This window comes from Leuciscus leuciscus, assembly GCF_965113295.1.
Source record: "Leuciscus leuciscus genome assembly, chromosome: 21".
In the NCBI taxonomy this organism is placed as follows: domain Eukaryota; kingdom Metazoa; phylum Chordata; class Actinopteri; order Cypriniformes; family Leuciscidae; genus Leuciscus; species Leuciscus leuciscus.
In genome coordinates, this window is record NC_138745.1 from 4,334,992 (window position 1) to 4,354,729 (window position 19,738).

A 19,738-nucleotide genomic window follows, 5' to 3' on the forward strand; every position below is an offset into this window, starting at 1 on the left:
GCAAACTCCAGCATATAATTAAATGTGGCTTATATCGTATTGTGTGTATTATCATAACATGCAAGACTACAATGTAATCATTTATTAATATTTAGCAAGTTCTCTCTTGTTTTTGATTACAGCATCTATTCTCCTGGGTATCGACTTATAAATCTATGCGCATGTGTCGTGCTTAACTTCTTTCCAATCCTCCTTAAGTTCTTCCCAAAGCTGAGCTTCACTGGAAGACCTGGATTCCCAAAGGTTTTCAAAGTCTTTAAGGTCAGAAGACTGAGTGCTTGAACACTTGAACGCTTCAAAATGCTGAGCATGAACACTTCCATTGCATGCGTGTTTTGTTTGGGATCATTATCATGCTGGAAAATACACATTTGATGCAGGATTCCCAAATATTGTTCTTTCAAAGCAATTTAGTAGATCCTTCCAACACCTTCTGCGGACATGAGTCCTCAATACCAGTATGTACGAATAATGGCGCATGCATTTGGGTATTAAAACACTCCAGTCGTCTCCTACGAACATACCTGACATCATTCAATGCAAGGTTGTTAAATTGTGACTCTTCGGACTGCAGAACACAGCTCCAATCCTTATGTTCTTTGGCAAATGCAAAGGTGATTTTTTGCAGTAGATAAAACTAATAAATGGTTTCTTTACTAGTACACAACCTCTCAATCCAGCCTCTTCTGGTTCGAGATGAATCGGACGTCTCATCCAGGTCTTACAGTAAGGTGTTTTTGAGGTGGTTCCACATTCAGGAGATTTTCATCCTCCTGTCAAAATGCTCACTAGTCTTCCTTGACCAGCCACACACTTCACACTGGGAATATAGGGCTAACACTGTGCTTTGACATTATTCTGAGGTAGGGTTGCAAAGGTTCCAGAATTTTTGGAAACTTTTCAGGATTATTTGGAAATTTTCAGGAACTTTTCAGGATTATTTGGAAATTTTCAAAAACTTTTCAGGATTATTTGAAAATTTTCAGAAACTTTTAGAAATTTTCAGAAACTTTTAGAAATTTTCAGAAACTTTTAGAAATTTTCAGGAAATTATACCAGAAATGTTCAGCCCCTTTGCTACCCTATTCTGAGGACATTGTGACCATTTACATCCTACACATGAGCAATATCCAAAACCGACTGAGCAGATTTAGCCATTTCAACAATATCCTTCAAAGCTCCTTCCATCGGGCCATTTTCATGACAAATGATATCATTGAAACGTGAAATGCATGGATTAGTTTTACACTCACAACTTACAACATGCATAGATACTACTGTTAAGAACCATTACTTTCCTTGAATGGATGTTAAAGTTTCTTCATGAAGCCAATAAAGAACCTGAGTATGAGAGTTTCACTGGCAGTAAACCTTGTTTATAACTTTCTCCAACTAAAACTAGATGTCCACCTTCTGAAGAGGAAATGACATCGCCTTCATTGAGTGTGGTGTGTGTAAGTCCTGTACAAAGGGGGAGGATAGAGGGTGTACACTAAGTAAAAACAGAGCGTGTCCTGTCTCGGGTTACACAGAAGAGAGAGAAAAAGAGTAGAGGAATTCATAGGCAGTTTTTGCTCAGAGATTGAAGTGGAGTTGCATGGAGCCCGTCGGACTGGAGAATGAAGATCTCTGCAGTGGTGACAGCTCTCCTGACTAAACTCCTCTTTGGAAGTAAGTGCAGTCGGTTTGATTTTAACATGATCACCTGTGATTGTTCAGTATAGCTGAGAGAATCAGCCTAGGTGTTGCAAGTGACTGCAAACAGTTTGTGCATCTAATGTTTCTTTTTAATGTTCATGTGTTTTTTGTGGTTCTGAGAGTTTGAATATAAAGCTGAAGGTCATCATACAGACAGACTAGATGTGGTCTGACATATGCACAATATAAACGCCTCAGTATAAATGCTAGGAAAGTATGAAGTTTCAACTGTTCATTTCTTTTTTGTTTTTTCCTGGTAATTCACTTTTTCTCTTTGGCTGTGAGTATGCTGTGGTTTCTGACTCCTCCTCACAAGTATATAAGGAACATCCTCACTTTTTGTAACTTAAATCATATCTGTGTGTGTGTGTGTGTGTGTGTGTGTGTGTGTGTGTGTGTGTGTGTGTGTGTGTGTGTGTGTGTGTGTGTGTGTGTGTGTGTGTGTGTGTGTGTGTGCGTCAGTTTGAGTTTATAAATAGCACAACATCCTCAGAAAGAACTGACACACCAGGTTGTTTTCTTCCTTAAAAAAATGCTTACTGTCCATGGAAAATTGTGATTGTGACAGATTTTGTAGAAGTGTTTACATCTATTTATAACTTTTGTGAACAGATTTTGTAGAAGTATGTTTACATCTATTTATAACTTTATATTTAGGATTTACAAGCCCATATTCAGATTTACATAACTAAGCTTATAAAGTATACATTATACATTAAACTTATAAAGTCACACTTTCCACAAAAATAACAAAAAATATTTTTAACAAATAACGTTCAGAGATGTTTCTTGAGTAGCAAATCAGCATGATTTCTGAAGGATCATGTGACACTGAAACCTGGAGTAATGATGCTGAAAATTCAGCTTTGTTCACAGGAATAAACTGCATTTTACAATATATTCACATAGAAAACATTTATTTTAAATTGTAAAAATATTTTACAATGTTACTGGGGTTTTTTTCCTGTATTTTTGATCACGTAAATGCTGTCTAGGTGGGCATAAAAGGCTTATGTCAAAAACATTAACAAATCTTACCGACCCCAAACTTTCGAAAACCAGTATAGATACAGTATATATATATCCTGTATATATATGAATTTGTGGCGATGTCTGTCTGAGATCCACCCAAGTAATGTTCTCCAGATGGCCTGTCAAAAAGTCTCGTTAAGCAGAAGCAAAAGGGTCTGGAAAGGCTCTCAGTTTTAATATCCCAGCATGCATTGCTTTACAATGCTCTTTAAAGACTCAAACAAATTGCTGGCTTACACGATGGAGACGCTGAATTAAAAAAAATTACTCGTGTTTAAATTTTTTTTTGTTTTTCTTGAACATTGCGCCTCCATGAAATGTTGCATCTCTCTCATCAATGTCATATAATTTCCAGATGTGTGCTGGGCCATCAACGTCACAGTGACTCCCTCTCCGTTCACGGTGGTGTCTGAGGGGGGGAACGTCACCCTGTCCTGTCAGGTGAGCCCGCGGCGCCGGTCCACGAATCTGCCTGTGGTGCGCTGGATGTTTCAGCCGGAGTCGGGCCGAGAGGAGCTGCTGGTGGCACGGGTCAACATACAGAGGGCCAAGTTTTACGGAAACTACACCAAGAGCTTCCACAAGCCCAAAATGAAACTCACAGTGGTGAAACACGGCAAGATATACAACCTCCTCATCGTGAACATCAGCGAGCAGGACAGGGGTCTTTACAGCTGCAGGGTGCAGGAGTTTAAGAAGCAGCGGGAACGATGGAAAGCTTTGACCAACGGCTCGGCCTCGACGCACCTCAGAGGTTTGTCTAACGCACAGCACGGTTTAATGATGGGAGAAAAAAATACGCTTCAATTGCTTCGCAAAATGCTTCACTGTTTCGAGCTCCTCAAAACGCCACAGGCTGGTGGGTCAGTATGGTGTGAATGCAACCGAGCCCAAATCATGCATTTAAAACACCTTTCAGAAACCAATTGCAAATGTTGAGCCTATAGAAGCAATTAAAGGGGTGGTTGATTATGATTTCACTTTTCTAACTTTAGTTAGTGTGTAATGTCGCTGTTTGATCATAAACAACATCTGCAAAGTTACAACGCTCAAAGTTCAAAGCAAAGGGAGATATTTGCTTTTAAAGAAATTGTTTTTTAAGGACTACAACAAACGGCTGGTAGAGACTACACCACATTCCTCCCGTGTTAGTGACATCACCAACCCTAACATTTACATAAACCCCGCCCCCAGGAACACGATTTATAGATTATCAAGACAGAATATGCTAATCAATGACTAGAAGATAACTACACATCAGCTACATAAATTCATCAACTAATCATTCAGAAATGTCCTGTTGCTTCTACATGTTGTCACTTCTTCTTCTTCTCCATCTTTCTGACTCCAGTTTGAACATAAAAGGCTAAAAGTTGTAGAAATTTTCAGTGCATGTGTGTGTGACACAAAAAGGACATGAGCTCTTGAAGCTCCGCCCCCTGTGCCGGGAGCAGCAGCTCATTTGCATTTAAAGGGACAGACACAAAACTGTGCGTTTTTGCTCACCCTCAAAAAGTGACAATTTTAACATGCTATATAAAAATATCTGTGGGGTATTTTGAGCTAAAACTTCACATACACACTCTGGGGACATCAGAGATTTATTTAACATCTTGTGAAAAGGGCATTATACCACCCCTTTAACAAATCATCAAATACCACTAAATATGAAGTGTCTGTATAATAAGAGTTATTTTATTATTGCGTTGTTTGATTTATGGAGAGCTTGGTTAATAACTACTCTCTGTGTCATTAAAAGAAATCTACAAATTTAGACACTGATATGCGCGCAGAGATCATCATCCCTTAAGTGGGATGAACTATTGATATTTCTAAACGTTTCGAAACCGTTATGACGAAACGAAGCCTCCTGAAATCACATGACTTTTGTCGTTTAATTCACCAAATCTATTTTTCATAAAGGCTTTGAAGCTTCACAAAAGCACCCATCACTAGCACTATTCCATATGCTGTTGTGACTTTTCGTTGAGAGTTTCTCTCATCTAGACTCTTAAATTGTCTCGAGGTTTGAAACATCTGTCAAAATACTCACCGCATAAGCGACATGTCGAAGAAACTGTTTTGGGGTTGTATGTGTTAGATTTTCCATTAAAAACATGTGGAAATGTGATCTAATATTTATGCGCTATATATCTGTCTTTTGGCCGTCGGGGGTTGACAGAAACAAAGTGAACACTGGCGTAGTGACAGCCAAACGCTATTGACACTGGCTGAAGAGTGGAGTTTTCCTTTACTAACTAACAGACACACAGAGGATGGAGAGACTGTCGCTCTCGGGATCCAAGACTAAATAAGTCCAGACATATTTATAATGTATAAAGGGGTTCACAGCAAAGCAGCAAGAGTCATAAAAGGCGAAGAGAAAAACCAGGTCAGGAACTGATCAGAGTTTCCCCAAAAAGGGGCACTGGTGCTCACCGTGGGTGGCTGTCGCATGGCCTACTTAAACACATCAGGAATCAACATGGGATGTTTGTGGCTTTTAGTGCATGTGTGTTATCTACATGTGAGTGTACTGCCAAACATCTGCAGTCTTTCCCTTCAGGTAAAACTAACAAAAACTATAGTTGACTCTACTCTGAACAAAGGGATGTATCAATTTGTTTTTGGTCGAATCGCCTCTGACAAGTAGCAAATCCAACAAAGGCTCATTGGAAAAACATGCCTCTAACCACATTTCTGCAGAAAAACGTACCTATGCAAACAATTCACAGCACTTCCCTGCTGAAATGAACACTAGTAGCAGTAAATGGCAATTTTTTACACAAATTATGACTACAAGGGCGAATTATCGATTGATATTGAGACTTATTTTTCGTGTGGATCACTTTTACCATAGTACATGACTTGTAAACTAACACATTTTGACGTTAGCATCACATCAGCAGCTCCATATGTTTGGCCGTGTTTCCACCGAAATTACCCGGAACAATTTGTCCCAGGAACTTTTTTTTCCTCCAGACCTGTTGCTGTCTGCGTTTCCACCGTGGTCTAAAGTACCGTGAAGATTAGGCAACTTAGTCCGGTGACGTAGGACTGCACGCGACTTTACAGTTCCTGCTGTATTTCATCCTCTGAATTTAAGCTTAATAAAGCCTGAAGCTCGTCGTCGGTCCATCTGTCCTATTTTTTAAACTCCATTGTTGATTCGAATAGCAGACGACTGTTACTGCACGCTCCACAACAGATGGTGGTTGAAATAAAATGCTGCGTGGAGTCAACCAATCAAAATGCAGCATGAACTCAACCAATCACCATGTTCAACGCCCAAGTCCCACCCCTGAAAGTTCCTGAACTTTGAAAAAGTACTACCTCGCAAGCAGGGACTTTCGGAGGGGGAAATATTTCCCCGGAACTTCATTTAGACCCTGGTTACGAGTACCGAGTACCACCACAAAGTCCCTTGTTCCTGTAGCCTGGAAATCCAGACCCAAATCTGAAAGATTAAGGGTCTGGCATTAAGTAATGAAAATCGCCCAACTCGAGGGGCGGCACCAAGCAAGCATTTGAAAATCCCACTGCACGCAATTGGATAACACTACGACCAATCACAAGCGGAGCTAACTGGTAGATTAGACTCTTGCCGTATCCGGGCGGCAAAACAGCAAAAACGTCCTTCTTGCAAAGGAACGATTTGAGCGCCGTCTTCTGTTCCTGTTTTAGATGAAAAGCCAAGTCTAACTCGTTCATTGTAGCGGCCAAAGCCGTTTCAAACAACTGGTGTTCATCCATAGCCATCTTGCAATGTTCACTACTAATGACTTCGACGTCACAGCGCTGTCGTCATCTCGCCTCTGGCCCGCCGATATCAGATACACTGATGTGATTGGTGCAGCTCGGCTACAAGGGCATATTAAATGAGCATCATTACTCGACGCCAGAGCAAATTGAAATTGTGCTCTCGCGGGAACTCTGGATTTCCAGGGTATAGTTCCTGGGGAAAGCTATAGTAAACTTGCTCGGTCGCTCACCTGCTATAGCATCGCACTCGGGATGTGAAGCGCTCGGGTACGAATCCCATGAAATTCACGATATATGAGCTCAAAGACTTGTAGACGCAGCTGAAATGCATGGTTGCTTCAGCAAATGCCTTTGCATCTCATGTTTGCTTTTGTTAATGCTGTCGGTCAGGTTTAGGGTCGGGTATAGACAGTGTAAGTACAGAAATGGAGCTCGTCAAGCCAATTCATGGGCTATTAAAAGTGTAAAAAAAGACTTCTAAATGATTATTTTTCAAATATTATTCAAATGTATTAATATAAAAAATATATATTTTAGTCTGACAAAGGTTTTTTGTAAAAATACACTTTCAAGTCGAAACGAAACGAAGTTTTCAATTTTACTGCCGTAATCTGGCGAGAGAAACGGGATATTTTATCCATCAGGAACTGATCTGATTGTGAAAAGTGGGGATTAGAAGTGAGAACAGATTCAAGCGGTGGAGTAGAGAGCTTTAAAAGAGGGATTCATGACGTCAGCTAAAAAAAAGTGAAGTAATTTCATATCAAAGTTAAAAAATTACAAACACATTGTAGATCATTGTATAAACTCTTCCATACAGTTACACAAGATAAGACCTCACTTTTAGTAAGTACATAGTATGGAACAATTATATACTTCAGTTGATACATAGCTTTAACTAAACTCAATTTAAATGATAATTTGTGTTTTTGATTTTAGGTCATCCAACCATATAAGTGAGGTAGTCCCAAAACCAGGCCATACCACTAAGCTCAAAACGCTCTGTTCCTATAACACAATCACATTTTCCACTGAGAGTATTTGTAAGGACTGAGTGTCTCTGCCATGAGGGAGGATGTGGTGCAGATTTAAATACACACTAGCACAGAGAAAGCAGGGAATACTGACCGTGTTTCTGGATTCGACAACAATAGCCAGATGCTTTGTATGAATCTCGTCAGCACGTGTTGCAAATCAATAAAGCCTTTAAGGCTGTCCCTGTGGAAAAGCCTAGATTTGAAGTAAGTGCACATCCTTATTTCCAATGCTAAAATGGCAATGCTGAATAAAAGGCACGCCAACCATAGTTGTCATGAGTAAAAGTCACAGAATGTGATCATTCATATTGCAGAGACAAAGGAAGATGTTAAATTCCCTACTTTTCTTTATACTCTTTCATATATTCACTGCTTCTTTTCATAGTTGAATGTGTTGTGGCCGTGCAATGAAATCATTAATGTCAATTGATGCAGCTGCTCTATTGAAACATGCATCTCTATTCATGCATCTGTGAGGTCTTCAACAGTACAGCGACATTAGCCTTTAGTAAACCACTGAAGATTTTGTATCTGGCTCTTATTTTGTCCAGATATAAGCCATGACTCAATAGAGCTTTTGTCCCTCCCCAGTTCAGTCAGGCATGAGCAAGGGCTCCAAAAATAAGCACATTTCTGCAAGAGCCATGAATAGAGAAATAAATAGTAGTCCGTGCGCAAGCAGAAAAAGCAGAAGACATTTGCAGCGTGGTTAATGAGAACGCATATAGCCAACTGGAAATGGTGTGCATGTTCTATTCTAATTCTGTGACAAACTCTACATAGAAAGATTCGACATACTTTACATTACACAATACTATGTCATGACCTCAAAACCCATAGCGCATGGTTTGTAAACTAATGCATCTGCCTTTTCTCACATAGTAAACATGCTCGGTTGCTCAGCTGGTACAGCACTACTCTCGTGATGTGAAGCGCTCGGTACGAGTCTCGGTACGAGTCAAGATAAGAGTTGAAGAAGCAAGATAATGACATGGTTGCTTCAGAAAGTGTGCTTTTATCTCACGTTTGCTTTTGTTAACTCTATTGGTTATGTTCTGTGTTATTTTCAAACGCGATACAGCGATATTTATTGGACATTTTATTTCTGAACCGCCGCGATACATACCATACCATAAAAAAATTATTCAGTTGTAAATAAAACATTAATGTTGTATGTTGCGTGTTACATGTTTCACTTCAAAATTGAAAATTCAATGTGTTTTTTTGCAGTTTCTTTGCAATTAATTGTAAAATATATGAGTGAAAATTGTAGACTTAAATAAAATTGTAAATTTTTTAAAAGAGTTTAAAAAAAAATATTTTCAGTGTATCAACGTAATAAAACTGGCAGATTGATATTGTTTTGAATTAAACTGAACATGCTTGTACCGACACTCATTCGTTATATCTCTTTTAAAGTATCGTGTAACATGCAAAAAGCAATGTAATATCATTTTGCAAAAATGTTGTCACAATTTTTCCAATGGGCCAGAGTTTAGTTTAATCATGTTTTATAGAATATTTGTTTACATAATATTTTTTTTTATGAATGCAGTAACTATAAACATTGCTTAACTTAAACTTCTGCTTAAATTACATTAAACTGACTTAAAAATGAGTTGTATACTTGTATAACTTATTAAAAGAAACGTATTAAAGCAATGTAAAAATATATGTTGTCATAACTTATTGATCATATAATCTTTTACAGTGCAGAACACACAGGATCAATTCAGCTCATTGATTCAAGCGAGTCAAATGAGCTCTTTAGTGGTCTGTTGCACACCCAGAAATGTGGCTAAACGTCCTCAGTAGCCGAGGTGGCTGTGTTTGTTCGGCCCGCGAGTCTTTCTGTCGTCAGCTGCCGTGGTTATGAGTATTTCAGGGCATCACAGTGGGTGTTAGCCAGCATGAGCCAGGACCATATCCAGAGAGAGGGAAAGCCTCGCTGCTGTCATCCCACACACATCTTCCCCTGCAATTTACTTGATTTAACTGCTTGTTTCATGTAATTATGAAGGTCTGGAGCCACAGTGATGAGTGTGCAATTCTCTCTTCTTCCTCTCGCAGTCCATGTTCTCCCAGCCGGCAGACCAAAGCAGGAACTGTGGAGTCTGTTTGAAGGTAAGCCACAAAACTGTGTTCAGACATATTCTCTTGGACCAAAAAAAATTCAATAAAATACCTCGCTAAACACGTTCTTTCAGATGCAGCAAATAATCTACAGCTTTTCTTAATGGGATTGTTCACGCAAAAATATTTTTTTCCCATATGACTCTTTTCCATATGAAAGTGAATGGGTACTAGAGCCTTTAAGCTCCAAAATCACAAAATAAAATGACAACATGCACTATGTTCCAAATCTTCTGATGTGACAGCTGTGAAGAAGAAGAAGGAAAGAAAAAAATTAACGAAAAACAGAAATTCACAAAATTATTGGTGCCACTTTAGAATAATGATCTGTCATTAGAGGAATAGTTCACCCAAAAAATTTATATTCTGTCATTATTCACACTCATGTCGTTCCAAGCCTGTTTGACTTTATATCTTCTGACAAACACAAAGGAAGATATTTTGAAGAATGTTAGACAACATTCAGATTTGAAGAACAACATTCCTCTAAATATTTCCCTTTGTGTTTGTCAGAAGAAAGGAAATGCTCATTTTCATCTCTTTTACCCTTTCACATATAAGTGACACACTCTAGCTGAGCCACCGGCATTTTGTTATTTTAGATTGTATCACCTTACTATTTCAATGGCAATGCATCAGTAGCACTGTATGACTGATGTATCAGTTTTAATTATTTTTTCCTTTTTATTAGAAAATAATCACAAACTTAAATATATTGTGAAATATCTGATATTATGTGTAAGTAAATACTCAAATACATGCAAGTAAATGTTTTTGTCGTTTAATATATAGTACTATATATATATAGTACAGGCCAAAAGTGTGGACACATTACTATTTTTAATGTTTTTGAAAGAAGTTTCTTCTGCTCATCAAGCCTGCATTTATTTGATCAAAAATACAGAAAAAAATCTAATATTGTGATATATTATTACAATTTAAAATAATTGGTTTTCAATTTATTATACTTTAAATTATCATTTATTTCTGTGATGCAAAGCTGAATTTTCAGCATCATTACTCCAGTCTATCACATGATCCTTTAGAAATCATTGTAATATTCTGATTTATTATGAGTGTTGGACACAGTTCTGCTGCCTAATATATTTGATGAATAAAAGGTTAAAAAGAACTGCATTTATTCAAAATAAAAAAATATTGTCTAATAATATAAATCTTCTTTACTATCACTTTTTATCAATTTAACACATCCTTGCTGAATAAAAGTATTGATTTATTTCAAAAAAAGAAAGAAAAAAAAATACTGACCCCAAATGACTGACCAGTCGTGGATATTGTTGTTACAAAAGATTTCTATTTTTAAAACATTTGCTTTTTTTATTTTTTTATTTTTTTATTCATCAAAGTATCCTAAAAAAGTATCACAGGTTATGAAAAAATATTAAGCAGCAGAACTGTTTCCAACTTTGATAATGAATCAGAATATTAGAACGATTTCTAAAGGATCATGTGATAGACTGGAGTAATGATCCTGAAAATTCAGCTTTGCATCACAGAAATAAATGATAATTTAAAGTATAATAAATCGAAAACCAATTATTTTAAATTGTAATAATATATCATAAATAATACAAAAAATAATATATTTTTTCTGTATTTTTGATCAAATAAATGCAGGCTTGATGAGCAAAAGAAACTTCTTTCAAAAACATTAAAAATAGTAATGTTTCCAAACTTTTGGTCTGTACTGTATATGTATATACTGTATATAACGCGATAGGCACCGCCATGTTTGCGCTGCAATGATGAGAATCAGAGCGGTTGGAATTACAACATGTAAATTCCTCCATTTCTTCTGAAAGACATAAAAGTCACTGGGAGAAGAATATAACCATGTGTCTGACGTGAATAAAATATGTCATCAACGTATTTTTGAAAGGATTATTATTGCCGCTTCCATCAACATTAGTGTGCATTTTGCTAGCTATAAATGTTTTTTATTCTAGTACCTATCAGTATTTAAATGACTGAAACCTAAAATAAGCATTATGTGGTTGTTGAAAACACTGAACAGCTATAACGTATGACAAGCGTTAAGGACGTCTCTGGCTCAGAGCAAAAGCAGATTTGAATTTAGCAGTATAATAACACATGTAATGGTGCCCATTAACTGAGTTGAGTCTTTTTGTTTGTTTTCTTTATATATTTCATGGATTTTGAATCACATGCATGTCAATTTATACTAAAGTACATCTAAAGCCCTATTCAGACTGGACTAGTTTAACATGGAGAGGTGGGGTGAAGTAATAATTACCAGAGCTTCTCAGTGATTTTAGTCCCGTCTGAATCTGCATCTCAGGGATCATTACGGACAATGTCAGTGAAGATTACGGCGACTTTTACCTTCTGTAAAAAGGTCAGGGAAAATAACCTCAGCTAATACTAATCCCGTGCGAATAGACCCGCTGTAAATATGTACGTAAATATTCTGTCATTTCCTGTTTTCCGCGGTTTTTCAAGTATGGAGAAGGCATTCGGTTGCTTTCTAGATGCTGGGACGAGTCTGTTTTACACATACCATTCAGAACAAAAAGAAGGCCGAAAGCACATGTTAGAAGCACAAACTTTCTTTTAGCTTTAGGTAAGTGCCTATTACCAAGCATGCCGCACAAGCCCTGAAAAGTGAAGCCAAAGCGCCTCGATCGCCCCCCGGTGGCTGGTCCTAGTATAGGTCATAAGCCCCGCCTCCCCGTGTTATTCAACGGGACTTGAGACCAACTAAACAATTTAATTACACTTCAATTATCTTTTTTTCCGAAGGTGGTTTCTGTCATTTACTGTAGTTTTTATCACGCTGATGTAAATCCAAGTGTTTATTTTTAAAATAAGTTTGTTTTTAATCAGTTATTTGATGCTATAAAACGGTGGTGTGACGGCATGATTGACAGCTGTGATTGACAGGTTCTCTGAGCGAAGTAGTCACTGAAGCACCAACAGACGGGATCTTCGGAGGACTGAGGAGATTTGAGCTTTAAATTTAATATCTAAATTTCTATAATTAATTATTTCACACCGAGAGTGAGGGCGGAGCCTTGATTTCGCGGCTTTACTTCCTGCTCACTACTGCACAGGTCTGGTCCCGAATCCCGATATCGCTACTGCGCCGGTCTGGTCCCGAATCCCGATATCGCTACTGCGCAGACTCAAGCCCCAAGATGTCAGCGCCATATCGGGACACTGGCGGCTTCAGTTCTCACCAATGGAAGAGAGCGAAGGGGCGTCATCCATATTTTTTTACAATCTATGCCTATTACCAACAGAATCCAAGCAGAATTTAATGAATAAATCGTTCGATCAGACCTAACTTTTATATTTAGGTTATATATATAGGGACAACCCTTTTAGACCATGCGCCGGGAGCGCCGACCATTTTTCCCGTCGTATAGCAAAAGTGGATTCAGACACGCCCTAAGTGCTCTTGTGCCGTGCGCTTTAGACCATGTGCTTAGATCGTTAAAATAGTAAATGCGCTTAGATCGTTAAAATAGGGCCCAATGACGTTAAGCCAATGATCTGCCGCCACCTACTGGCGTTCATTAGTATAATTTCATTTTTGCTGAGGGACTAAGGGACTAAGATTGAATGCTGTTTTTGTTCTCGGTAGTGATTGTAACATTTATAAATAGTCTATTAAGAGCAAAATATGACATAAAGTAATTACAGTCGCATTGCATTTTGTCTGTCTTTTTTTTCTTTCTCTGCGCTGGTTTGATCATATGCATCAAATGCATCAACTTCAGTTGCAATCAGTTATAATCAGTATGCAATAGCGAATTTAGGATTGACATATAATAGGTCACCAATTTCTGATAGGGAAACTTCAACAAATGCATATGCATTTTGCAGAAATATCCCTGTCCACGCCTTTCAGTGCAAATTATTCACTGCATGTCTTTTTTTAACGCCAAAAGAGGGTTTGCGCTGGAGCAAGCTGTTAGTAAATCTGCCCTAAACCTGTTTAGAGAAGATTGGTCAACAAAAAAAAAAAAAACATTAATGAAAGACGTAAGGTAAATAAATGACAGAATTTTTACTTTAGGTGAAATTTGGGTTTTTTCTCTTAATTTGCTCTTTATTGCCAGGATAATACAAAAAGATTACACAGAATGTTGTTATATAGGCACTGCTGTGTCTTTCTGCGCAGTGAACGTACAGTATGCATGTATTTCGACTGTTTCCCTTGTGTTTCAGATGTGTATCTGTGTGCTGTGCTGGTGTGTTGTGTCGGGCTCTTGTGCATGTGCATGTTCACTATAGCCGTGAGCTGTCAGTATCTGCAGAGGAAGAGACGATTAAAAGGTAGGATTCTTGCAGTTGTTGATATAAAACCATCTGATAAACAATTAATGTGCTTGTTAATGATGCTCCTCATCATATAATCGGCTCATTGACATTTTTTCATATGCTCCTTTTTGTTAGAGAACTATCATTTGGTCAAGAGCCCACAAAACAGGTGAGAAAATATGAAAAGATGAGTCAAGTCAAATGTATTTGTGTAGTGCTTTTCTCAACACAAGCAGCTTTACAGAAAATCATGACGTCAATATCTTCATGCCTCATAGTTGCATATAGCAGAATAGAGCTGGCTAATAATATAGTTTACATTTTGAGACGATATAACCAATCACGTAGTTATATACATATATATAGTACATATTACCCTATGAGAGTTGCTGTATGCGGAAAAAGTTGGACATGCTTTTATATATCCAATGTATGATAAGACAGTTTACAATACAATCACACAGCTGAGATAGGCTATATAGTATATATTGCTTAGTATATATACGACTGTATTTATGCAGGTAAAAGACAAAATACAGGAACAATTGGAACAAAACACTACAAAATGAAGTCCATAAAACAACAACAAGAACCACAAAACCAAGGCAACATGTAACAATAACAAACATCTGCCAATTGGGTAAAAAAAAGACAAAGAAACAACTTTTCCAGAATTTTTTTCTTGTTTTAAGTATAAACTCAATGCCTGAAGTAATTTTGCTTTGTATCTTGTTTTAAGAATATTTAGATATTTGTACTGGAAAAGTAAAAAATACTCAATAAGAGTATTGTACACTAAATATCGCTGGGTGATAATATAGTTTCGATTTTCTGTGAGATAAAAATAGAGGAGGACAACCTTCCTCAGAAACTGAGAGTGTGTGTGTGTGTGTGTGTGTGTGTGTGTGTGTGTGTCCAGTTCAGGGGAGACGGTCACTAGTGTGGTCAGTCTGTCTCCAGCTCTTCCCAAGAAGGTGAGAAAGTACAAGAAAAATAAAAGTGTTGAGCAGCCAGATGTGCCACCAGAGATACCGGCTAAAGGTAGAGTACAATCACTGACCTCTATATGTCACTGAAGTGCATACTGTAAACCTCAGTTTAATAACTACAATATTACATCTCAGCCCCTATTGCAGACAAAATGCGAAAGCCAAAGCTTTTAAAACCTCAGCCCAGAAAAGTGGTTTTGGTAAGTTACTTTTATGAAATACACAGAAGTTTGTTATTTGTATTGCAAAACTGCCAAATGTTGTATTTAATATTTTATATGCGAGCTGTAACTCCTCTAGTGTTTTCCCGTCCCAACAGCCCAAAATTGCAGAGGAGAGTCTGACGTACGCCGAGCTTGAACTGATAAAGCCACTGCCTGAAGTCAAAGCGTCAAAGACAGGAACGGTGTACGCGCAGATCTTCTTTGAGGACAAGCCTGTGTAGCTTTACATTATCTTGTAATATTATTTATAATAACACAATGTTGATTTTTTTTCTCATCCTTTTTTTTTTTTTTTAAATACATGCAACCTCTGGTGAACTGTACATATTGTATATGTATATTCTTTTTTTCTTCTTTTTTTTTTCATATGTTTTATCTGTGACACAAGTTTAATATTTAGCAAATCTAAAATACACAGGAAATTATTGTCATCTGAAAAGTGCAAACAGTAACTAAAAAGGTGTATAAAAGCCAAGTAGTCTTGAGGGGGGAAAATCTGTTCATGAAAAAACGTTCTGTTCTTTTTTTAACCACTACCAAAAAAAAAACTACAAAAAAAAAAAAAAACTAAATTGTTACCCATTTAAATTTGCTGCATATTGGACTCCTATCTGTTAAACTAATCATTTTAAGGACATTTTCACAAAACACTTTTAGCCACAAAAATCATCTCAGGAATAGTCTGGGTTCATTAGGCTACAAATTCATCTCTATGCACATCTGTCCTGCAGTTGATGTATTTTTGCTTATATTAAAGTGCCCTATTATGCTATTTTAAAGGTTAAAGGTTGTTCCTATAGGTTTACATGCATCCAACAAAACACTTCTAATTTCTCATAATATATATTGCAGCATTTGCTTTTTCTTTTCTCACATGTCTGAAACGCTTCTATAAAGGATTCGCTCTCTTTAAACCCCCCCTCTCCGAGAGCCTGCTCTGCTCTGATTGGTCAGAAGGCCCAGTCTGCTGTGATTGGTCGACTGCCAACAGCACGCTTTGGATACCAAACGCTCATTTGAATTTCAGCTCTTCCTCAGCACTTTATACAAAATTATACGAACAGTAACAGTGGCGTCGGTTTTACCGTCTCAATCTCATCCTTTAGAAGTGGATTTGCTTTGGCAGCAGAAAACAGCGTCTTCTCCACACGAACAACACTAACCAAACTCTTCCAGTCTCAGAGAAACTACAGTGTTTGAGGGCGGGGCAATGTAGATGTTGTTCACCGGCAGCCAATGAGGACCATAGACTGGCATTATGCAAATTTGCTCCATTGTTAAGTAGGTGTGTAACAGGAAGTGAGACTGGAAGTGCTGACGACTCATTTCTGCGGTTCAGAATGGATCTTGTCAATAACTTTATTTGTCATGCACTTATATCTTTAAAACTTTGTAGACCTTTTACATTCGCTAACCACACTACAAAAAAAGCATAATAGGGGCATTTTGATTTATTCTGTAAAAAGATGTGTTATTTGAGCTGTAAAGTTGTGTAATCCATCCGTTTCATGAAGAGACTATACTTTTCTAGGCAGAGGAACTTAGTTATGCATTAATGACATACATTTACTCTAGTTTTTTACATTGAGTTTGTGCTTAGTTACATAGTTACATCTCGTACCTTTATGTTAACCTTGCTGGTTTCTTGCTCATGTTGTTGAGTTTAAAAGCTTCATGTATCATGGAATAGAAACAGTTGATATAACTTTGCAGTGATTTTATCACACTAGAGTTACTCAAGTTAACATGTAAAAGTGTATCTGCCAAATGAGTAAAAATAATGTACATTTTGTGGCTTTTGAAACACTTTTTAACATTTATGCCGGTGCATGACTTTCATTGTACACTGTATAAAATTATTTTCTGAGGGTACGTTTAACTTTACACAACAATGATGAACTAGATTTTCAGTTTTTGAAAAGTTTAGTGTACAAATGACAACGTTGTCAAATCGATCCCCGTTCACACATATCCGTGAAGACGACTAGAAACGCTGTATTCTGCTGCCAGGCCAGTAGATGGCGATGTTACTTTGTAAATACGAGCCTACAGACTGAACACGTAATACACATGTGCACAATAGCCACCGGCTTTTTGTAGTTTCCACAGAGACGATAACGGTATCCTTTTCAAAAACTTGCACTTTGAAACCCATTTTCAAAAGTTTGCATTTTCAGGCCCCAAAACGCAGTTGTCGTGTAAATAAACAGACAAAACGCATGAAAGGTTTCCCGTTTTTAGTTGAAAACAGTGTCGTGTTAAAAGCCCCTTACTCAGTATTTCTTTCCTTTTCCAGTAAGATATCTAAACATTCTTACAGAATACAAGATACTTCAACTTAAGAAGCTAAATGATATAAAATAGGCCAAGTCTTGCTTTCTGGAAAATGTACGAACATTTTGTGAGTTCAAGCTTAAAAATCTGCAAATGGGGCAGAAAAACTAGTTTATTTTTCTGACCTCATTGCAGGATTTTTTTTTGTTTTTAAGCTTAAACTCAATTCATGTTTCATAAAAAAAAAAAATAAGAAAACAAGACTTAATATCTCATGTCCTTTTGCTTTTCTTGATATAAGAATGTCTAGATATTTGTACTGGAAAAAAGACAAATGTACCGAGTAAGGGTTTGTTGTGTGTTGTTATTTTGCAGTGTAAATATATATATAACTGTTAATGTGAATGAAGACTCGGGATTATTTCTGTGGTAATGGAAAGCAGACCACAGAAGCTCAACTTACGTTGAACCCAGAAAATTCCTTTAAATCTGTCGAAATGCTCAAGCCTGTTTGTTTTTCTTTTCTATTTTTATGACTTCTTTTTTTTTTTTTTTAAATGGAAGAACGTTTTGGATTAAATAATGGAAACACTAATGAAATATCAGGGCGTATCCATATCTGGACCAGACACACAGGCACCGCTGATTCGACCCATTCACTGTCTGTCGGACTCTTTAAGAATAAATAAGACACAGTCTCTCGCTCCAAGGGTTTTGACACTATCAGACTTTAAATGTGTAAGTTCGTTCTTTAACTGTGAAATGTAAAGGGTCGTATGAGATCCCACTGCCTTCACCACTAACAAGAACCATCTGTGAATGACGTACAGAGACCCTCTGCTCAACACATGCTGTGTTTCTCTTCTCTTTGTAAGTGTACTGTAAATTAAACATTTGTATGTGAAAGAACATGACTAAACCTCTTAATGCTTTTACTGTGTGCATCATTTGCAAACTCTGTTTCTGAGGGTTCGTGTGTGAACTGTGATTTGTGGGATTGCATGAGGCAAATGTTCACATGTGTTTGTGTTTAAATGGGAGGTCTCGTTCAGAAGTCAAGAAAGCAGTGTGGAGAGAAATACGTATCTGTAGTCCTTTCATATTAATGTAATGGTTAATCAAAAAGATGAAGCATTATAGTGTCTATCTTTTACTATTCCTGTTGACTATAGTCTTCACCCAAAAATGTTGACATCATTTACTCACTCTCAAAACCGATATTCAACGTTTTATTCGGATATAAAGAAGATATTTTGAAGAATCTTTTAAAACATTTTGGACCCCATTGACTTTCACTGGATCAACAACAACAACAACAACAACAAATATGCTTTTCAAGTCAGTTTTTTTTTTTTTTTTATAGTGCTTTTCAGAAAATTATGATGTTTATAATATCCTAATATCTTCATGCCTTAGTGTCACAGATTTAGCAACAATACAAGCAATTAAGCAGTTGAGATTTGCTATTTAATATACAGTATATCTGCCTACACATGTAAACTGTTTGGACTTATTTATCCAACTTTGCATAAAATCTGGGCGATAACATTTTTATATTTCGCAACAAAATAAAACCAATTCTGTGTTGTTTTTCTTCTATAGAATAAAGAATTGCGTACAGGTTTGGAGGGTGAAAAAATTATGACAGAATTAACATTTATGGGTGAACTACAACTATCCCTTTAACACAGCTAACAAAAGAGTAATGCAAGTATACAGTACAGGCCAAAAGTTTGGACACATTACTATTTTTAATGTTTTTGAAAGACGTATCTTCTGCTCATCAAGCCTGGATTTATTTGATCAAAAATACAGAAAAAAAAGTAATATTGTGATATATTATTACAATTTAAAATAATTGGTTTTCGATTTATTATACTTTAAATTATCATTTATTTCTGTGATGCAAAGCTGAATTTTCAGGATCATTACTCCAGTCTATCACATGATCCTTTAGAAATCATTCATGATGATTCATTATCAAAGTTGGAAACAGTTCTGCTGCTTAATATTTTTTCATAACCTGTGATACTTTTTTAGGATACTTTGATGAATAAAAAGTAAAAAAAAAAAAAAAAAAAAAAGCAAATGTTTTAAAAATAGAAATCTTTTGTAACAACAATATCCACTACTGGTCAGTCATTTGGGGTCAGTTTTTTTTTTCTTTCTTTTTTTGAAATAAATCAATACTTTTATTCAGCAAGGATGTGTTAAATTGATAAAAAGTGATAGTAAAGAAGATTTATATTATTAGAAAATATTTTTTTATTTTGAATAAATGCAG

The 19,738-nt window shown here is 36.7% G+C and overlaps 1 protein-coding gene across 2 annotated transcripts; it reads left to right on the plus strand.

The window, feature by feature from the left end:
* The first annotated feature begins 1,033 nt into the window (after nt 1-1,033).
* vstm4b (V-set and transmembrane domain containing 4b) lies at nt 1,034-18,363 on the plus strand. 2 transcript variants are annotated; one of them, XR_014201139.1, is made up of 9 exons: nt 1,034-1,671; nt 3,086-3,484; nt 9,600-9,653; nt 13,875-13,982; nt 14,103-14,136; nt 14,887-15,008; nt 15,092-15,156; nt 15,276-16,683; nt 16,718-18,363. XR_014201139.1 is itself a non-coding variant. In XM_082152189.1 (8 exons), exons 1-8 carry the CDS (start codon nt 1,620-1,622, stop codon nt 15,399-15,401), a joined length of 960 nt encoding a protein of 319 aa, XP_082008315.1. In that variant the 5' UTR covers nt 1,034-1,619; the 3' UTR covers nt 15,402-18,363. The 2 variants fall into 2 exon arrangements, 1 of the variants encoding a protein (XP_082008315.1); XM_082152189.1 differs by having other exon boundaries at nt 15,276-18,363.
* Nucleotides 18,364-19,738: the final 1,375 nt, after the last annotated feature.